This window comes from Lepidochelys olivacea (assembly GCF_965140295.1).
Source record: "Lepidochelys olivacea isolate rLepOli2 genome assembly, chromosome: 2".
NCBI lineage: Eukaryota > Metazoa > Chordata > Testudines > Cheloniidae > Lepidochelys > Lepidochelys olivacea.
Window position 1 is genome coordinate 75,337,329 of NC_140412.1, and position 15,589 is coordinate 75,352,917.

At 43.0% G+C, this 15,589-nt stretch overlaps 1 protein-coding gene across 2 annotated transcripts in view; it reads right to left on the reverse strand.

Annotated features, from left to right (window-relative positions):
• MAPRE2 (microtubule associated protein RP/EB family member 2) overlaps positions 1-15,589 on the reverse strand; it is a 159,889-nt gene that overhangs the window by 94,206 nt on the left and 50,094 nt on the right. Inside the window, exon 1 of one of the 2 annotated variants that reach the window (XM_084618777.1) lies at positions 237-499. The exons of the other annotated variant lie outside the window; for it this stretch is intronic. Coding sequence (XP_084474903.1) covers positions 237-439 — 203 coding nt within the window. The 5' untranslated portion in view covers positions 440-499. Of the gene's footprint in view, positions 1-236; positions 500-15,589 lie in introns of those variants that run through there. 2 annotated transcript variants of the gene reach the window in all.

Here is a 15,589-nt window from a genome sequence, read left to right on the forward strand (position 1 = left end):
CCGGCGCGCCGTGCAGCTGTGTACACAAAGCGCCCGGCCCGGGCGCGGGGCGGCCCCGCAACCGCCTCAGGGCCGGCGCGTCCCCACCCACCCGGCCCCTTGCAGGTCGGCTCCGGCCCGGGAGCCGGCCCGGGAGCCGGCGGGCTGCACGCGGGGCCGCCCCCAGGGCTTGCGGAGTCACGGTGAGGCGGAAACGCTGGAGCCAGCCCGAGCCGCGTGCAGCGGCGGGGTTTTACCTATTAAAGGGACCTTCTACCAGGCGGCGGCGGCTGCCCACAGCCCCGGAGAACACACTGCAGGGAGCCGCCGTGACTGGGGGGGAGGAAGGGGGCGAGCTGGGATGACGAGCCCCCCCCGCGGGTCTTTTCCACCGTAGCTTTAACTTTGCCCCCGCGAAAAGCCCGATTCTTCTCCGCTGATTGGTGGAGAAGGGGGGCATGGCAAAAAGCCATTTTCACGGCGCAGCGCTGCAACACGTCCTTCGAGCCTGCTTCATGGGACTAGGGGAGGCACTTGAGCGTTTGGACCTGCATTTATGAGGGAGCAAAACAAGCAGTTGTGAAAGATCATAATCCACCGTCATCTCTCCCCAGTAATACGCAGCTATTTTTGGTCTCAAACTTCCGGAATTCGCATGGAAGCCTCACAATGGTCGCATACAATGCCCGGCTGGTCGTGATAAAATCCAAACATGAAAAGAGAGCGCGCACTCGCTCACACGCCCACCTTATTTTGCCCCGGTATTTTTCCTATCTTAATGTGCATGCAATATTTGATCCCCCGTAATGCACATATTTCCTCTTACTTCTCCTCATTTAAAACGGTGCAGCTTTTGAGGAGTGGGGGGGTTTTGTTTGTTTTTAAATAGAGAGTAGATCTGACCCTTACTGGAAAGGGGCTGAATTTAAATGTACATTATTATGTAACCGTATATCAGAATTGAGCTCCAGCCTATGAAGTATTATAAAGGTCTAAATTTAACACCTTCCCAGTACCCAGACCTGTAATTGCTTTCCTTCTCCTCTCTGCTACTCGGACTGGATTTCCGTATGAGACCCTAATCCACTATTGTGTGTCCTCGAGCTTCATCTGAGACTATGCTTAAATGAACATTTTAATCTTCATTTTTAAGTTTCCAAATTTCTTTCAATTTCAGTATGTACTAAAACCATTTGATGGCTTTCCTTTTTAAAAAAATCTTGTTGGGGGAGGGTGCAAAAGGGGAAATAGTGCCAATATACGGTGAGAGACTACTGAATAACTAGCATTGCTAACAGAATTAGCAGTTATGTTAATGGCCATGTTAAGTACCTCTTCCTTCCCTTCTCTTCCACCCCACGATTTAGAAACAGTTCCCTATCCCCCCAGGCTTTTTTGCCCCTTAAACCACTCTGCATATCCACAGATAGTTAAAGCCTCCCTGCATATTTTCACATATTTAAAGTAGCAAGGAAAATTATCTTTGACTTTAAATACTGTGTATTTTTAACAAGATAATATTATTAATTTATATACAAGTGGATTAAAAGCTTAATTGGGCACCCACCATTATGAGAGGTTGAACCACAATAGTTCCCAGATATGTTAACCAAAATCAAACCATTTAAATGACAGGTTTCAGAGTAACAGCCGTGTTAGTCTGTATTCGCAAAAAGAAAAGGAGTACTTGTGGCACCTTAGAGACTAACCAATTTATTAGAGCATAAGCTTTCGTGAGCTACAGCTCACTTCATCAGATGCATATCCTGGAAACTGCAGCAGATTTTATATATACACAGAGAATATGAACCAACGCAAAAAGAAAAGGAGGTATTGGTTCATATTCTCTGTGTATATATAAAGTCTGCTGCAGTTTCCACGATATGCATCTGATGAAGTGAGCTGTAGCTCAGGAAAGCTTATGCTCTAATAAATTGGTTAGTCTCTAAGGTGCCACAAGTACTCCTTTTCTTCTTCCATTTAAATGAGTTTCTCTGGCTGTTCTCTGAAACCCACATAAGCAAAAGTGTGCATTGAACTGTGTGGGAGGAAAGTCTCTTAATTAGGTCTATGGAAACTCAAGGCTGGGAGTTGGAAAATAATAATGAGTAATTGGGCAGATGCCTCATGATATTTTTGGCTTCAAAATTAAAAAAAACACTTAAATTCACCCTTTTAAAATCAAGGGTTTGATCAAGTGGAAATCATGAGATATTTATAAGTGATTAGATCTCAGTGACAAGATTTAATAAAAACCTCACAGCTTTCTCAGCTATCATAAAGACAGACTCTGACCAGATTTATATTTTCTGACAGGGTTAGCAATTTCCTCTCCCCTCTCTGAAAGTAAAATTCATGCACTGATTAAAATATAGTCCATTTGTGACCTTTCAGATGGATTTGATGCTTAGGAAAAAGTTACCTTAGTTTATGGAGTTGCACTTATTGTATAAGTGAGGTTTTTTAAAAAAAATCCAAAGAAGTTCAAGTATAACTAATTTGGCAGGAGCTCAACCACAGAACAAAACAACCTACTGTGCTGCAGGGAAGCCTAACGCAAGTCATGGTGGTGAGTTTTGTAATATAGGCATCTATCTCTGAGGAACTCAGCTGAGACCACCAACCCCTTGCAGGCCACTGAACTGACAGATGGGAACTTTCACTACTGATCCACACTGGATTTGAACTGGAAACAAAGGTGGAAGACTTTTCAATTACCAATCCAAGGATATGCCCAGTTACTTTATGTCCCCACACTTGATTGAAGAATACCCCCATTGTTAAATTGGTAATGGACTTGAAATAACAAGGGAAAGACAACAGATTCATAGTTAGCATTGTAACATTTGTCTGAGCCTTTTTTTAAGAACAAATAAATGCTGCTAAACAGCTTACAGGTGCCTTAGAAGTACATGAGATAATGCAGATGCAAAAGCTGCTATATAGTGATAGACAATATAAAAATAATCTGTAGCAGGTCTTTGGCTGCCAGACATTCCTATCTGATCCGTCAAACCAGAAAGCAGTAAAACATTCAGCCACCTCTAACTTGTAAAAACATTTTTATTTCTTCACCAACAGCAAAGAACAGAGGCTGCTTTACTGAGGTCACCAAAATAGCTTAAAACATGCACTGACAAAGCTACAGCACAGGGAAGAGCAGATGAAGACAACATTACAGCATTATTTCTCTCTCTTAAATGTGTTCACATTAGGATTCCAGTTCAATTCAATTGGCTAGAGAGATCTAGTTTCCCTTTGCAGGCTGTGCCAGGTCTGGACAGGACTAGAGTTTTTCATTTGTTTACAGAACAGTGTTTCTGCATCTTATCTAATGCAATTGGGGAAATATGGGGGGAGCAATATGCATGACGGTCCTTCTGCCTGGCTGGCTGAGTCTCCATTTGGAAACATTGCATGTGCTACAAATATAACTAATTTTGTAGGTACACCAAGCAAACCACTAAAAGTACAGTAAATCATCCTGTAGGTTTCTTCTTCCCACATTCATAGTTCTCTGCAAAAAATTCCCTAGATCTAGAACCAGTGACAGGGAACAAAGCCAGTAAGCCATAGGAGTTATGAAATGGCTGTATATCCTTGGTGATTTTATAGCTTTCACATTTGGTAAACACACAAACAGAAATGCAGCTTTAAGAATGTAGGTCAAGTAAAAAATCCTACATTTCGATCATCACCAACACAGCTGGAGCTAGAGGTACTGCTGCACCGCCTGGCTTGAAGTGGATTCCATTATATGTACAGGGTTTACAGTTTGGTTCAATAGCTCTCAGCACCCCCACTATAAAAATTGTTCCAGCACCCTGATCACCAATGAGTATCAAAAGGCACTTTTAATTAAAATGAAAATCTGGTGCCATTTCCACTAATTAAGCAAAGCAAAAAGAACCTGGAAATCCTGATTAATGCTCAAGCTTTTCCTTCTACCACCACCCCCATGTACTGCATTCTTGGAGATTCCCTTCCATGTCCCTCTTAACTCCTGCCACAAGGGACAACAACATTACTTCCAAGTAAAGATTGGGATGCGAGTCCAATCATACTACATTTTAGCCAGCCAGCAAGTCACTAAAGCCAATACAAGTCTCTTGTCAGCATTCTACATTCTTACCAATGCCAGCATGGGGACTGAGTGCATGAATGGTAATTGAAACCCAGCTCTCCTGCCTAGCAGCAAAGAGCACCACAACCAAGACTTAATGTTTTTCAAAACACTATTTGCTTCTTTCTACTCAGAACTTTCAGCTCCGTTCTAGTTAGCGCTCTGTGTCTCATTACTACTATCAAAAGCCCACAGTATGGATGGGTAAACAACACAACCAAACAAAAAAAAAAAACCCAAAACAAAAAACCACAGTGATATAAAGCCCTTTAAAAATAAACACTTTTCGTTTTAGAAATACCTCAAACATACTCTAATCAAGACTTTAGGCCATCTTTTATTATAAGAAAACCAAGGCCAGGCCTGCACAAGAAACTTGCCAGTGTAGCAATGTTGGCTACAGCGTGATTTTTTGGCAACATGTTATACTGACTGAGCCCTGGTGTAGATGAAGTTATACTGGCAAAAAAGTACTTTTGCCGATATAGCTTAAGTGAGGAACTATAAACTATGCAGGTAGCAGCACTTTTGCGCTTCATCTTCACTAGGAGAGGTTGCCAGTGTAGCTATACCAGCAAAAAACTTTCCTAGAGTAGACCTGGCTTAACATCCTCTGTTTATCAACAGATTGCTAGCACATCCCTCAGCCTGCACCGCTTCCCGCAGCCCCCATTGGCCTGGAGTGGCAAACCGCAGCCAGTGGGAGCCACGATCAGCTGAACCTGCAGACGCAGCAGATAAACAAACTGGCCAGGCGCGCCAGGGGCTTTCCCTGAACAAGCAGCAGCCCTAGTCTGAGAATCACTGCTGTACCATATCCTCCCTAGTTGTCTCTTTTCCAAGCTGAAAAGTCCCAGTTTTATTAATCTCTCCTCATACGGAAGCCGTTCTATTCCCCTAATCATAGAATATCAGGGTTGGAAGGGACCTCAGGAGGTCATCTAGTCCAATCCCCCTGCTCAAAGCAGGGCCAATCCCCAATTTTTGCCCCGTATCCCTAAATGGTCGCCTCAAGGATTGAGCTCCTAACCCTGGGTTTAGCAGGCCAAAGCTCAAACCACTGAGCTATCCCTCCCCACCCCCCCATTTTTGTTGCCCACTTCTGAACCTTTCCCAATTCCAATATATCTTTTTTGAGATGGGGCAACCATATCGGCACACAGTATTCAAGATGTGGGCGTACCATGGATTTCTATGGAGGCAATATGATATGATATTTTCTGTCTTATCCTTTCTTAATGATTCCCAACATTCTGTTCACTTTTTTGACTGCTGCTCCACATTGAGTATGTTTTCAGAGAACTATCCACAATGACTCCAAGATCTCTTTTTTGAGTGGTAACAGTTAATTTAGACCCCATCATTTTATATGTATAGTTGGAATTATGTTTTCCAGTGTACATTACTTTGCATTTATCAACACTGAATTTCATCTGCCATTTTGTTGCCCAGTCACTCAGTTTCATGAGATTCCTTTGTAGCTCTTTGCAGTCTGCTTGGGACTTAACTATCTTGAGTAGTTTTGTATCATCTGCAAATTTTGCCACCTCACTGTTTACCCCTTTTTCTACATCATTTATGAATATGTTGAATAGGACTGGTCCCAGTACAGACCCCTGAGGGATACCACTATTTACCTTTCTCCACTGTGAAAACTGACCATTTATTCCTACCCTTTGTTTCCTATCTTAACCTGTTACCGATCCATGAGAGAATCTTTCCTCTTATCCCATGACAGCTTTGCTTAAGAGCCTTTGGTGAGGGTCCTTGTCAAAGGCTTTCTGAAAATTTAAGTATACTATAGCCACTGGATCTACCTTGTCGACATGCTTAACTCCATCAAAAATTCTAGTAGATTGGTGAGGCAACATTTTCCTTTACAAAAACCATGTTGACTGTTCTCCAACAAATTGTGTTCATCTATGTATCTGATAATTCTGTTCTTTACTCTAGTTTCAACCAATTTGCTTGGTACTGAAGTTAGGCTCACCAGACTGTATTTACTGGAATTGCCTCAAGAGCCTCTCAAAAAAACTGGCAGCACATTACATATCCTCCAGTCATCTGGTACAGAAGCTGATCTAAAAGGACAGGTTACTTACCAAGTTAGTAGTTCTGCAATTTCACATTTGAGTTCCTTCAGAACTCTTGGGCGAATACCATCTGGTACTGGTGACTTATCACTGTTCAGTTTATCAGTTTGTTCCAAAACCACCTCTAATGACACATCCATCTGGGACAGTTCCTCAGATTTGCCACCTAAAAAGAATGGCTCAGGTTTGGGAATCTCCCTCACATCCTCAGCCTTGAGTGCTCCTTTAGCTTCTCAATTGTCCAGTGGCCCCACTGGTTGTTTACCAGGCTCTTGCTTCTGATATACTTAAAAAATTTTACTATTACTTTTTGAGTCTTTAGCTAGCTGTTCTTCAAATTCTTTTTTGGCCTTCCTAATTATATTTTTATACTTCACTTGCCAGAGTTTATGCTTCTTTCTATTTTCCTCACTAGGATTTAACTTCCACTTTTTAAAGGATGCCTTTTTGCCTCTCACAGCTTCTTTTACTTTGTTGTTTAGTAAAAGAGCTAAAAAACTGCCACCATGGCTATGTTTTTTAATTTGGGAGTATAAATTTAAGTTGAGCCTTTATTATGGTGTCTTTAAAAGGTAGAGGCATCAGAGTGTAAACTTTCCTGCACCATCTTCATAATGCGCCTCAACTTCAGCCTGTAGAACTCACTACTAACCACTGGAGATCAGAAACCCCAGCTACATACCCATTCAGTCTTTGACCTCTCTGCTAAAGCTACCAAAGGTTCCAATTAGTGCTAGGTTTTATGACCAATATTGTGATATGGACAATTGTCCACCGGGAAGCGGAGTAAGATCAAGCTAATTTCATATGAAGTGTTAAATGGTAACATCTCAGTCACTAGTAAAGCAACAATGCACTGAATTTCCGATCAATGCAATTTCCTTAGTTCATTCAACAGTCATTCTTGTTTTCTTTGAATTCACTACACGGGAATGAACAGTTATCTGAAGAAAAACCAAGTAGACATTTTAAAGCAAAATGAAAGTTCAGAAAATTATTTTTAAAATGATCTTTTAGCACCCTAAAGTGTGCTCGGTATTTTTCAAGTCTTTAGAGATGTCCCTGCCTGAAAGAGCTTACACACTAAATACATGTAAAAAAGAAGTGATAAATGGGGAAGAGACGGTTTAGGACAAGATTAAAATAATAAAATCATAGTTACTTAGTAAGGCATGCACGCATCTTAACTATTCAGCTAGACCTGAATAAGCTACTTAGGCATATATCTCATTTTGAGCATGAGTAGTTCCACTAACCTCAGTAGAACTATTTACTTATAATACGTATTTAAAGTTAGGCTGAATCAGGATGTATATTTTCTTTCTAAATATGCATTGAGAATGTAAAATTTCTGTTGATGTTTTTGGTTTACTAAATAATTGAAGAAAATTGTTATTGTGTTAAGAAGCCCACAATAAAGTGTCACCTAACAGAAGTGTGAAATAGACAAATGTGATTGTACATCTATATTAGAGGGTATAGATTTGTGCCAGATTATTATACATTAGAACACTGTACTGATTTAGTGACATACATTACACATAAATGCACGAGTTACATAAATGCTTACTTTAAAGGAATTAATAGCAGTTGACAATAGTATTACCAACACACTGAGCACACCAAATCAGATGTGATATACTGTGTGGCTTAAATTCATGCTAAACTAGGTTATGCAGACAGAACTACTCAGCTCTCATTTTTCCATGACATGTGACCAGCATCACTCTGATTAACTCAGAGGGACAATCCAGTGGTGATGTTAAGGTGGTTGGAGTGAAAATTCAGATCCTAGACCTTTTATGTACTTTATTGGCTTCCATAGTACCTGATAAAATCCCCTTGGGTACTTGCTCTATTCCTTAATGTTTATGTCACATTAGGTTTAAACACTACCATAGCAAAATAGTAAATGCTATTTCTGGCATTATGCAGAGAAAGAAACACAGCATGTGGTTTACTAAACAGTTCCTTATCCCTCCAGGTATCTTGTAGATAAGAAATGAGGCCCCCTATTGCCACTTCAGGATAGACCTTAATTATTTGCTTGCTCTGGAGAAAGCAGGCTGCCCAATGACACCATGTGCATGGACCACATTACCATGAGGGAATCAATCAATTTTTATAAAGATGGGGCATATTGAAATTCCAGGGGTCAGGTTTCATATTTTAAAAAATTGTTCTGTGTCTGCAAGGAAAAGTAACAGGAAAGACTCAGCTGCTTGCCACTTAAACCTGGCTTTTCAAATGTGCTCAGCTGAAGATCTGACCCATAGTAGGGAATTCATACAAATGCTGAAAGCTCTTCCCCCTAGCCTTTGGGAACCTATGCTTTTTTAGCAGCAGCCATCCTTTAGTTACTACAATAATCTGTGGCTCACTCACAGATACAAACATTTTGGTCACAGACAGTTACAGAAAATGGTCAATATTAAAAGTGTTTTTAAACTAAGATTACATTCTGGAGATAATCCCAGAGCTATTTACTCAGATTATTAGCAGCAGCACGTAAATGCATCACCATACAATGGATCACAAGATAGAACACTATGCTTCAATTCACATGGTTGAAAAATACAAGTTATGGAAAAGATTATGTTTAATTAGACATTCCCCAAGCCAACTTGAGCACCACTGGGCCATAAAGCCAAAAAGTCCTTTGGCTAAAACCACCCTCAGATACTGTGTCTAAAAAGATACAGCCTTCTGTGTACACTAAATCTCTCCTGCTTATCCAATTGAAAGAAGTCTGCACCAAATATCCAGCATGTTCTTATGAATAAACACTTCGCCAGCTACTTAAGAATATTATAAAGCCATCAGCTGAAAGCACTATACAGTACAGCAGAACACACCCAGTGAACGAAAGTTCAGTCTGAGAAATTAAAAGGATTCTCTTACTTGCATTACCTCCAGACATAGCAACAATTAATGGAATTCTTATAGGGGCATATTACACCTGTGTTCAGTGGTATGTATTTGATTTCAATTGAGTTCTAGGTACAATTTTAAAAGTGCTGATTTTGACCAAGAAAGTCATAAATGGGCTGAGATCAACTGAGGCAGTATCTTTCCCTCTGTCCCTCATTGTAAATGGAAAAGGGCTGGAGATAGGACCCTGATTCCCATTTTATTTACACCAGTTTTACTCCAGTGCAAAATCCAGAGTTGCTCCACATTTATACTAGCATTTTAAAGAGTGGAGTCCAGCCCAGTGGGTTTGCAGGGAGGAGTCCTCAATGCTGGAACTAGCTTCCTCACTTTGGTTTGCCAGTGTCCAAAATCTGAGGATGGTACTCAACATGAAGGGTATAGCTACACTGCAACAAAACACCCAGGGCTGGCTTGGGTCAGCTGGCTCAGGCTCACAGGGCTTGGGCTATGGTTCTGTAAAATTGCAGCATAGATGTTAACGATCAGGCTGGAGCCAAGGCTCTGGGATCTTTCCCCCTATGGGATCTCAGGGCCTTGGCTCCAGCCTGATCCCAAATGTCTATGCTGCAATTTAACGGCCCCACAGCCCAAGCCATCTGACCCATGCCAGCTGCAGGTGTTTTACTGCACTGTAGACATACCCTCCCACCTCCTAAAGGTGGTCTTCAGGTAACTCAGGTAATCTTTTTCTGGGGATGAGAAGAGCTTGATTGGGTGGGAGGCAGATGGGATGTTCTAGAGAGGGGTTCTTGTTTTGAGCTTTGGTCCAATTTTTAGGTTGTACAGATTTCATTCATTTTAATGTGCGCAGATCTACAGAAATCTACATTTGATAAAACAAAACGAATCTATAAAATAAATGTGGCATCAGGCTGGAAGCCTGGAAGAACAGCAGAGAATATCTGAGAGGGGGAGAAGGTAAAGTATGAAAGGACTCCTGATGGATTTCAAACTGTTAAGGAATTTTAGAGCTGCTCTCTGCTTCCCAAACACTCAATTTTGTCCCTAAGTGGCCCAAGTTGGAGCTGGAAAAGCGCAAAAGGAAACAGATAAGTGGTATTGGTCTTCTGATTTAAGAAGCTGCGTGAAGTCATGTCTTGTGTTCTTCATTGGGAGATAAATACATTCTCCAAGAGCCTTTTAAGCCAACTGGCACTTTCACCCAGGCAATTGTTTAAAAAAAGGTTAGTTAGTAGCATTGTGTGACATAGAATTGTCAGGTTTCAGAGTAACAGCCGTGTTCGTCTGTATTCGCAAAAAGAAAAGGAGGACTTGTGGCACCTTAGAGACTAACCAATTTATTTGAGCATAAGCTTTCGTGAGCTACAGCTCACTTCATCGGATGCATACTGTGGAAAATACAGAAGATGTTTTTATACACACAAATCATGAAAAAATGGGTGTTAATCAAGGTGGGCCATTTTCAGCACAAATCTGGGGGGAGGGGGGAGGGAGAAAACCTGGATTTGTGCTGGAAATGGCCACCTTGATCATCATACACATTGTAAGGAGACTGATCACTTTAGATAAGCTATTACCAGCAGGAGAGTGGGGTGGGGGGAGAGAAAACCTTTTGTAGTGATTAACACCCATTTTTTCATGATTTGTGTGTATAAAAACATCTTCTGTATTTTCCACAGTATGCATCCGATGAAGTGAGCTGTAGCTCACAAAAGCTTATGCTCAAATAAATTGGTTAGTCTCTAAGGTGCCACAAGTATAGAATTGTCAGTAGCTTTGTGTGACAAAGAAGGGAGCACTTTTCCAAAATGTGAGTCTGGCATCCCTACATCTCACTTGCCTGCCAACAAGATAAAATACACCAAGCAATCATTTTAATGCTGTAACTCACTTTTTGAATTGAAATAATATGAGTTGGCCCTTATGTTACACAATGAATTCCAAAAAAGTGAATGCTGGCTCTTGGGACTGGTAATTCTCTGTCCCTAGTACACTGCAAGATTCTGACTGTGAAATGTTTTGCAGTTAATGGCCATTTCATTTATGCACACAATAAAAGAAATTTAATCCCCCACACAAATACCTGTTGCATGCGTACAAAGTCTATATAAGGAGCAGAGGAAATGTAAACACTTTGGAATTGTTCAATAAAACTTAAATGCATCACACTGAGTAAAATTCAATCATTAGAAGCTGGCCCAGCATACAATACTAACATGTCTGGAATCAGTGGTAGGACTCTTGTGAGTTAGAGTTGCACAGGAATTGTAACCTAATACAATGAGTATTACATTTGCCAACCCCCGTCAAAAAAAACAAAACAAAACACATCACTGCTTAAGAAAAATGAAGATAGAAGGCTGGCATTTTAAGAAGTGATTACTTCCTTACTGTTAAAGAATTTCATGAACAGTTTTCTTACGGTGTTAATACAATGAGTATTTGTCAGAGTCACAAGGTCTGGTCTATGCCCCAGCCTGTAATCAGTCTCCTGGGATTGACTCCTTTAATGTGCTGGGCCCCAAGGACCCACACAGTTCCACAGGCCCAAACCCATAGCCTCCAAGACTCAGATTGGGCCTTCGGCACCAGCAATCCCTGTCTCTCCGAGAGAACAGAGTCCTGCGGGAGGCTGTTACGGTCCCCTGTCAATCTGCGAATATAATAAAAAAACCTCAAGGTTACTAACCTTTCTGTAACTCTTCCAGAGGCGTTGTACATATCCATTCCAATGTAGGTGTGTGTGCACCCTGAGCACAGTTGCTGGAGGTTTTTCCCTTAGTGGTATCCTTTGGGTCAGCTCCAACATCCTCTGGTGCCGCACACTCATAGAACCCAGATAAAGGGCCCTGCCGACCCTGTGCCCTCTCAGTTTCTTCTTACCAGCTGACTGATAATAGTGGAAGGAGCATGGGTTTTGGAATTGACGTGCAACACATCTCAAAAACAACAGTTACAGAAAGGTTAATGCTTGCACATGTCCATTCCAATTTAGGTGACTCAAGCAGCTGCACAGGAGGTGGGCTTGGAGTTCAAGAACGAGCTGACTGCATGGCCAAAGTCAGCATCGTCTCTGGTCTGCTGAGTGATGGCATAGGGCTTTGAGAACGTGTGCACCAAAGGACCAGGTTGCTGCCCTGCAGATGTCCTGAATAGGAACTTGTGTTAGGAATGCAGTGGAGGCTGCCTGCGATCTTGTGGAATAAATGGTCAGGTTAGCTGGAGGCGGAATGCTGACCATCTTGCAATGTGTACATTGTAATCCAGGACGAGATCTTCAGGGTGGAGGTGGGAAGGCCTTTCATCCTGTTGGCTATTGCTATGAAAAGCTGGCTTGATCAGCGAAACGGCTTGGTTCTTTGTAAATGGATGTGCTCTGGCATTCTAACATCCAAGGAGCGTAGACATTGCTCCTCCCTGTTTGCATGCGGCTTCAGGAAGAAAACTGGTAGAAAGATTGCTTGACTGCAGTGGAATTGTGAAACCACTTTCAGGAGGAATGCCGGGTATGTATGCAGCACCTTATCTTTAAAAAAAAAAAGAGAAGGAGGACTTGTGGCACCTTAGAGACTAACAAATTTATCTAAGCATGAGCTTTCGTGAGCTACAGCTCACTTCATCAGATGCAGTGAGCTGTAGCTCATGAAAGCTTATGCTCAAATAAATTGGTTAGTCTCTAAGGTGCCACAAGTACTCCTTTTCTTTTTGCGGATACAGACTAACACGGCTGCTATTCTGAAACTTATCTTTAAAGACTATCATATATGGGGGCTCTGATATGAGGGCACAGATCTCCAAAACCCTTCTGACTCAGGGGATGGCCACTAAGAAGGCCACTTTCCAGGAGAGGTGCACCAACAAGCATGTTGCCAGCGGCTTGAACGGGGGAAAAGAGACCAGTTGTTGACCCAGGGGAAGAAAGGCAGATATTGCTGCTAGGTGGAGCTTGACTGAAGAAATAGCCAAACGCTGTTGTTTCTGATGCAAAAAGGTACTCCGATATGAGTTGCAATGAGGATTGAATGGGTGGAACTCTGCGTTGGGAGGACCAGATGGAGACTCACTTCCATTTTGCAAGGTAAGTGGTCCTGGTAGAGGGTTTTCTACTACCTAGCAGAACTCTACGGATTTGCTCCAAGCAAGCTTGCTCTTCAGGATTCAGCCATGGATCTTCCAGGCCATCAGATGAAGAGACCTGAGATTTGGGTGGAGCTGCTGACCCTGGTCTCGGGAGATCATGTCTGTGTGTAGCAGAAGCAGGGTTTCCATTGAGAGGTCTAACAGGGTGGTGAACCAATGCTGCCTGGGCCATTCTGGGGCTATGAGAATGACCAGTGCCCAGTCCCACTTGATCTTCATCAGAACCTTGTGTGTCGAGTCCTCCACCATTGGAAAATGTCCCTTGAGATGTCTGGCCAAAGGGACCATTCATGGTGAGAGGAGTAAGACCTGCTGAGGTGATACGCCAGCTGGTTCTGTGCTCCCAGGAGGTCCAACACCACGAGATGGATTGAATGGGTTATGCAGAATCCCACAGCTGGATTGCTTTCTGGCATGGGGATGGGAGGAGTGAGCTCCTCCCTGCCTGTTGATCTAGAACATGGCAGTTGCATTGTCTGAGAACCAAAACGACTTTGATGTAATATGGGGCAGGAATAGTTGACAGGCAAGGCGGACCACCCTGAGCTCTCTGACATGGAGATGAAGAGAGAGTTCTTCTGGGGACAATAGTCTTGAGGGACCCTAAGTGGGCTCCCCAGCCCAGTGCTGATGTGAGAGACTGGAGACATTGATGGTTTGGACCGTGAAAAGGGCACTCCCACACAGACCACTTGGTAGTTCACCCACCAAGTCAGTAAATAGAGGACTTGAGCGAGCACAATGAGCACTGAATCCAGATGATGCCATGAACGTGAATACACCATGGCCAGCCATGTTTGGAGAGGTCTGAGACACAGCTTTTCATGTGATACTACGCAAGTGCATGATGCCATGTGGTCCAGAAAACGGAGACATTTTCAAGCAGTCATGACTGGATGGGATTTATCAAGACCGTGACTGCTCAAAAACGGTCTTCTGGAAGCAAGGCTCTTTCTGAATGAAGTCAAGAACTGCACTGATGTACTCTAACCTCTTCATCAGGACAAGGGTGGATTTCTGGGTGTTTATCAGTAGACCTAGGGCCTGGAAGTTTGATTGGATGAGATGGATGTTGGATTCCACTTCAGCTGTGGACTGGCCACTGACTAGCCAGTCCCTGAGAGATGGGAAGATGTGCACTGTTTCTTGAGAAAAGCCCCCACCACTGCCATACATTTGCTGAAAACCTCTGGAGAGACTAACAGGCCAAATGGAAATGTACATTACCGCAAACTGGTAATGTATTTGGTTCACAATGAATCTTAGGAACCTTCTGTGGCCTTGGGGGTGGGGGGGACACGATATGTGGAAGTATGTGTCCTTTAAATCAAGGGTGGCATTTCAATCCCCCAGATGCAGAGAGGAAATGATGGAAGCCAGGGAGACCTTTAAGCTCTTCAGATAGTGGTTGAGACAACGCAGGTCTAGGATAGGTCTAAGACCACCCTAGGCTTTCGGGGTTAGGAAATAACATGAATAGAGCCCCTTTCCTCTTAGGTGATATGGAACCTCTCCTATGGCTCCCACCCAAAGGAGGGATTGGGACTTCTTGTTCCAACAGTTGCTCCTGAGAAGGGTCCCTGAAGAGGGATGGGGCGAGGTAACCACAAACTGGAGAGTGTATCCCACTCTACTGTGCTGAATACCCAACAGTCTGAATTAATGTGCGTTCAGGTATTGGTGTGGGACAGGGGGTTCAAAAACAGAGGGACAATTGTATCAGATATTGTGTGGATTGAAACGTCAACCTTGAATGTCTTTCCACTGAATGCATCCGATGAAGTGAGCTGTAGCTCACGAAAGCTCAAATAAATTTGTTGGTCTCTAAGGTGCCACAAGTACTCCTTTTCTTTTTGCGAATACAGACTAACACGGCTGCTACTCTAAAACTCACCCAAATGAGTGCTTCAAGCTCCCTGAGAGTTTGGGGGCGGCCTGTATCAGCCCTGCTGAGGCGGCCAGTGGAGGAGGTCTAAGCCTGAATCCACTGCTCTTCCTCCTCTGCTGGTCCTGGCTGGCTGGGCAAAACAACAGCCTATCTGTTGGGGTCTGTAATGCTTCCTGGATGCCGCTGGAGTATATAGCCCCAGGGATTTCAGGGTCACCTTAGAGTCCTTAAGCCCATGGAGCCTACCATCAGTTTGCTCTGAAAAGCATGAGGACCCTTCAAAAGGGAAGATCTTGGAGGTTTTGTGGTACTTCCTGGGGAAAACCCCAACAACTGCAACCATGAGCTTCTGCACATGGTCGTTGCCCTGGCCATAGATCTGGCTCCAGAGTCAGCTACATCCAAAGCTGCCTGTAAGGAGGCCTTCACCACCATTTTCCCCTCCTCAATCAGCAAGGAGAACTCCTGTCT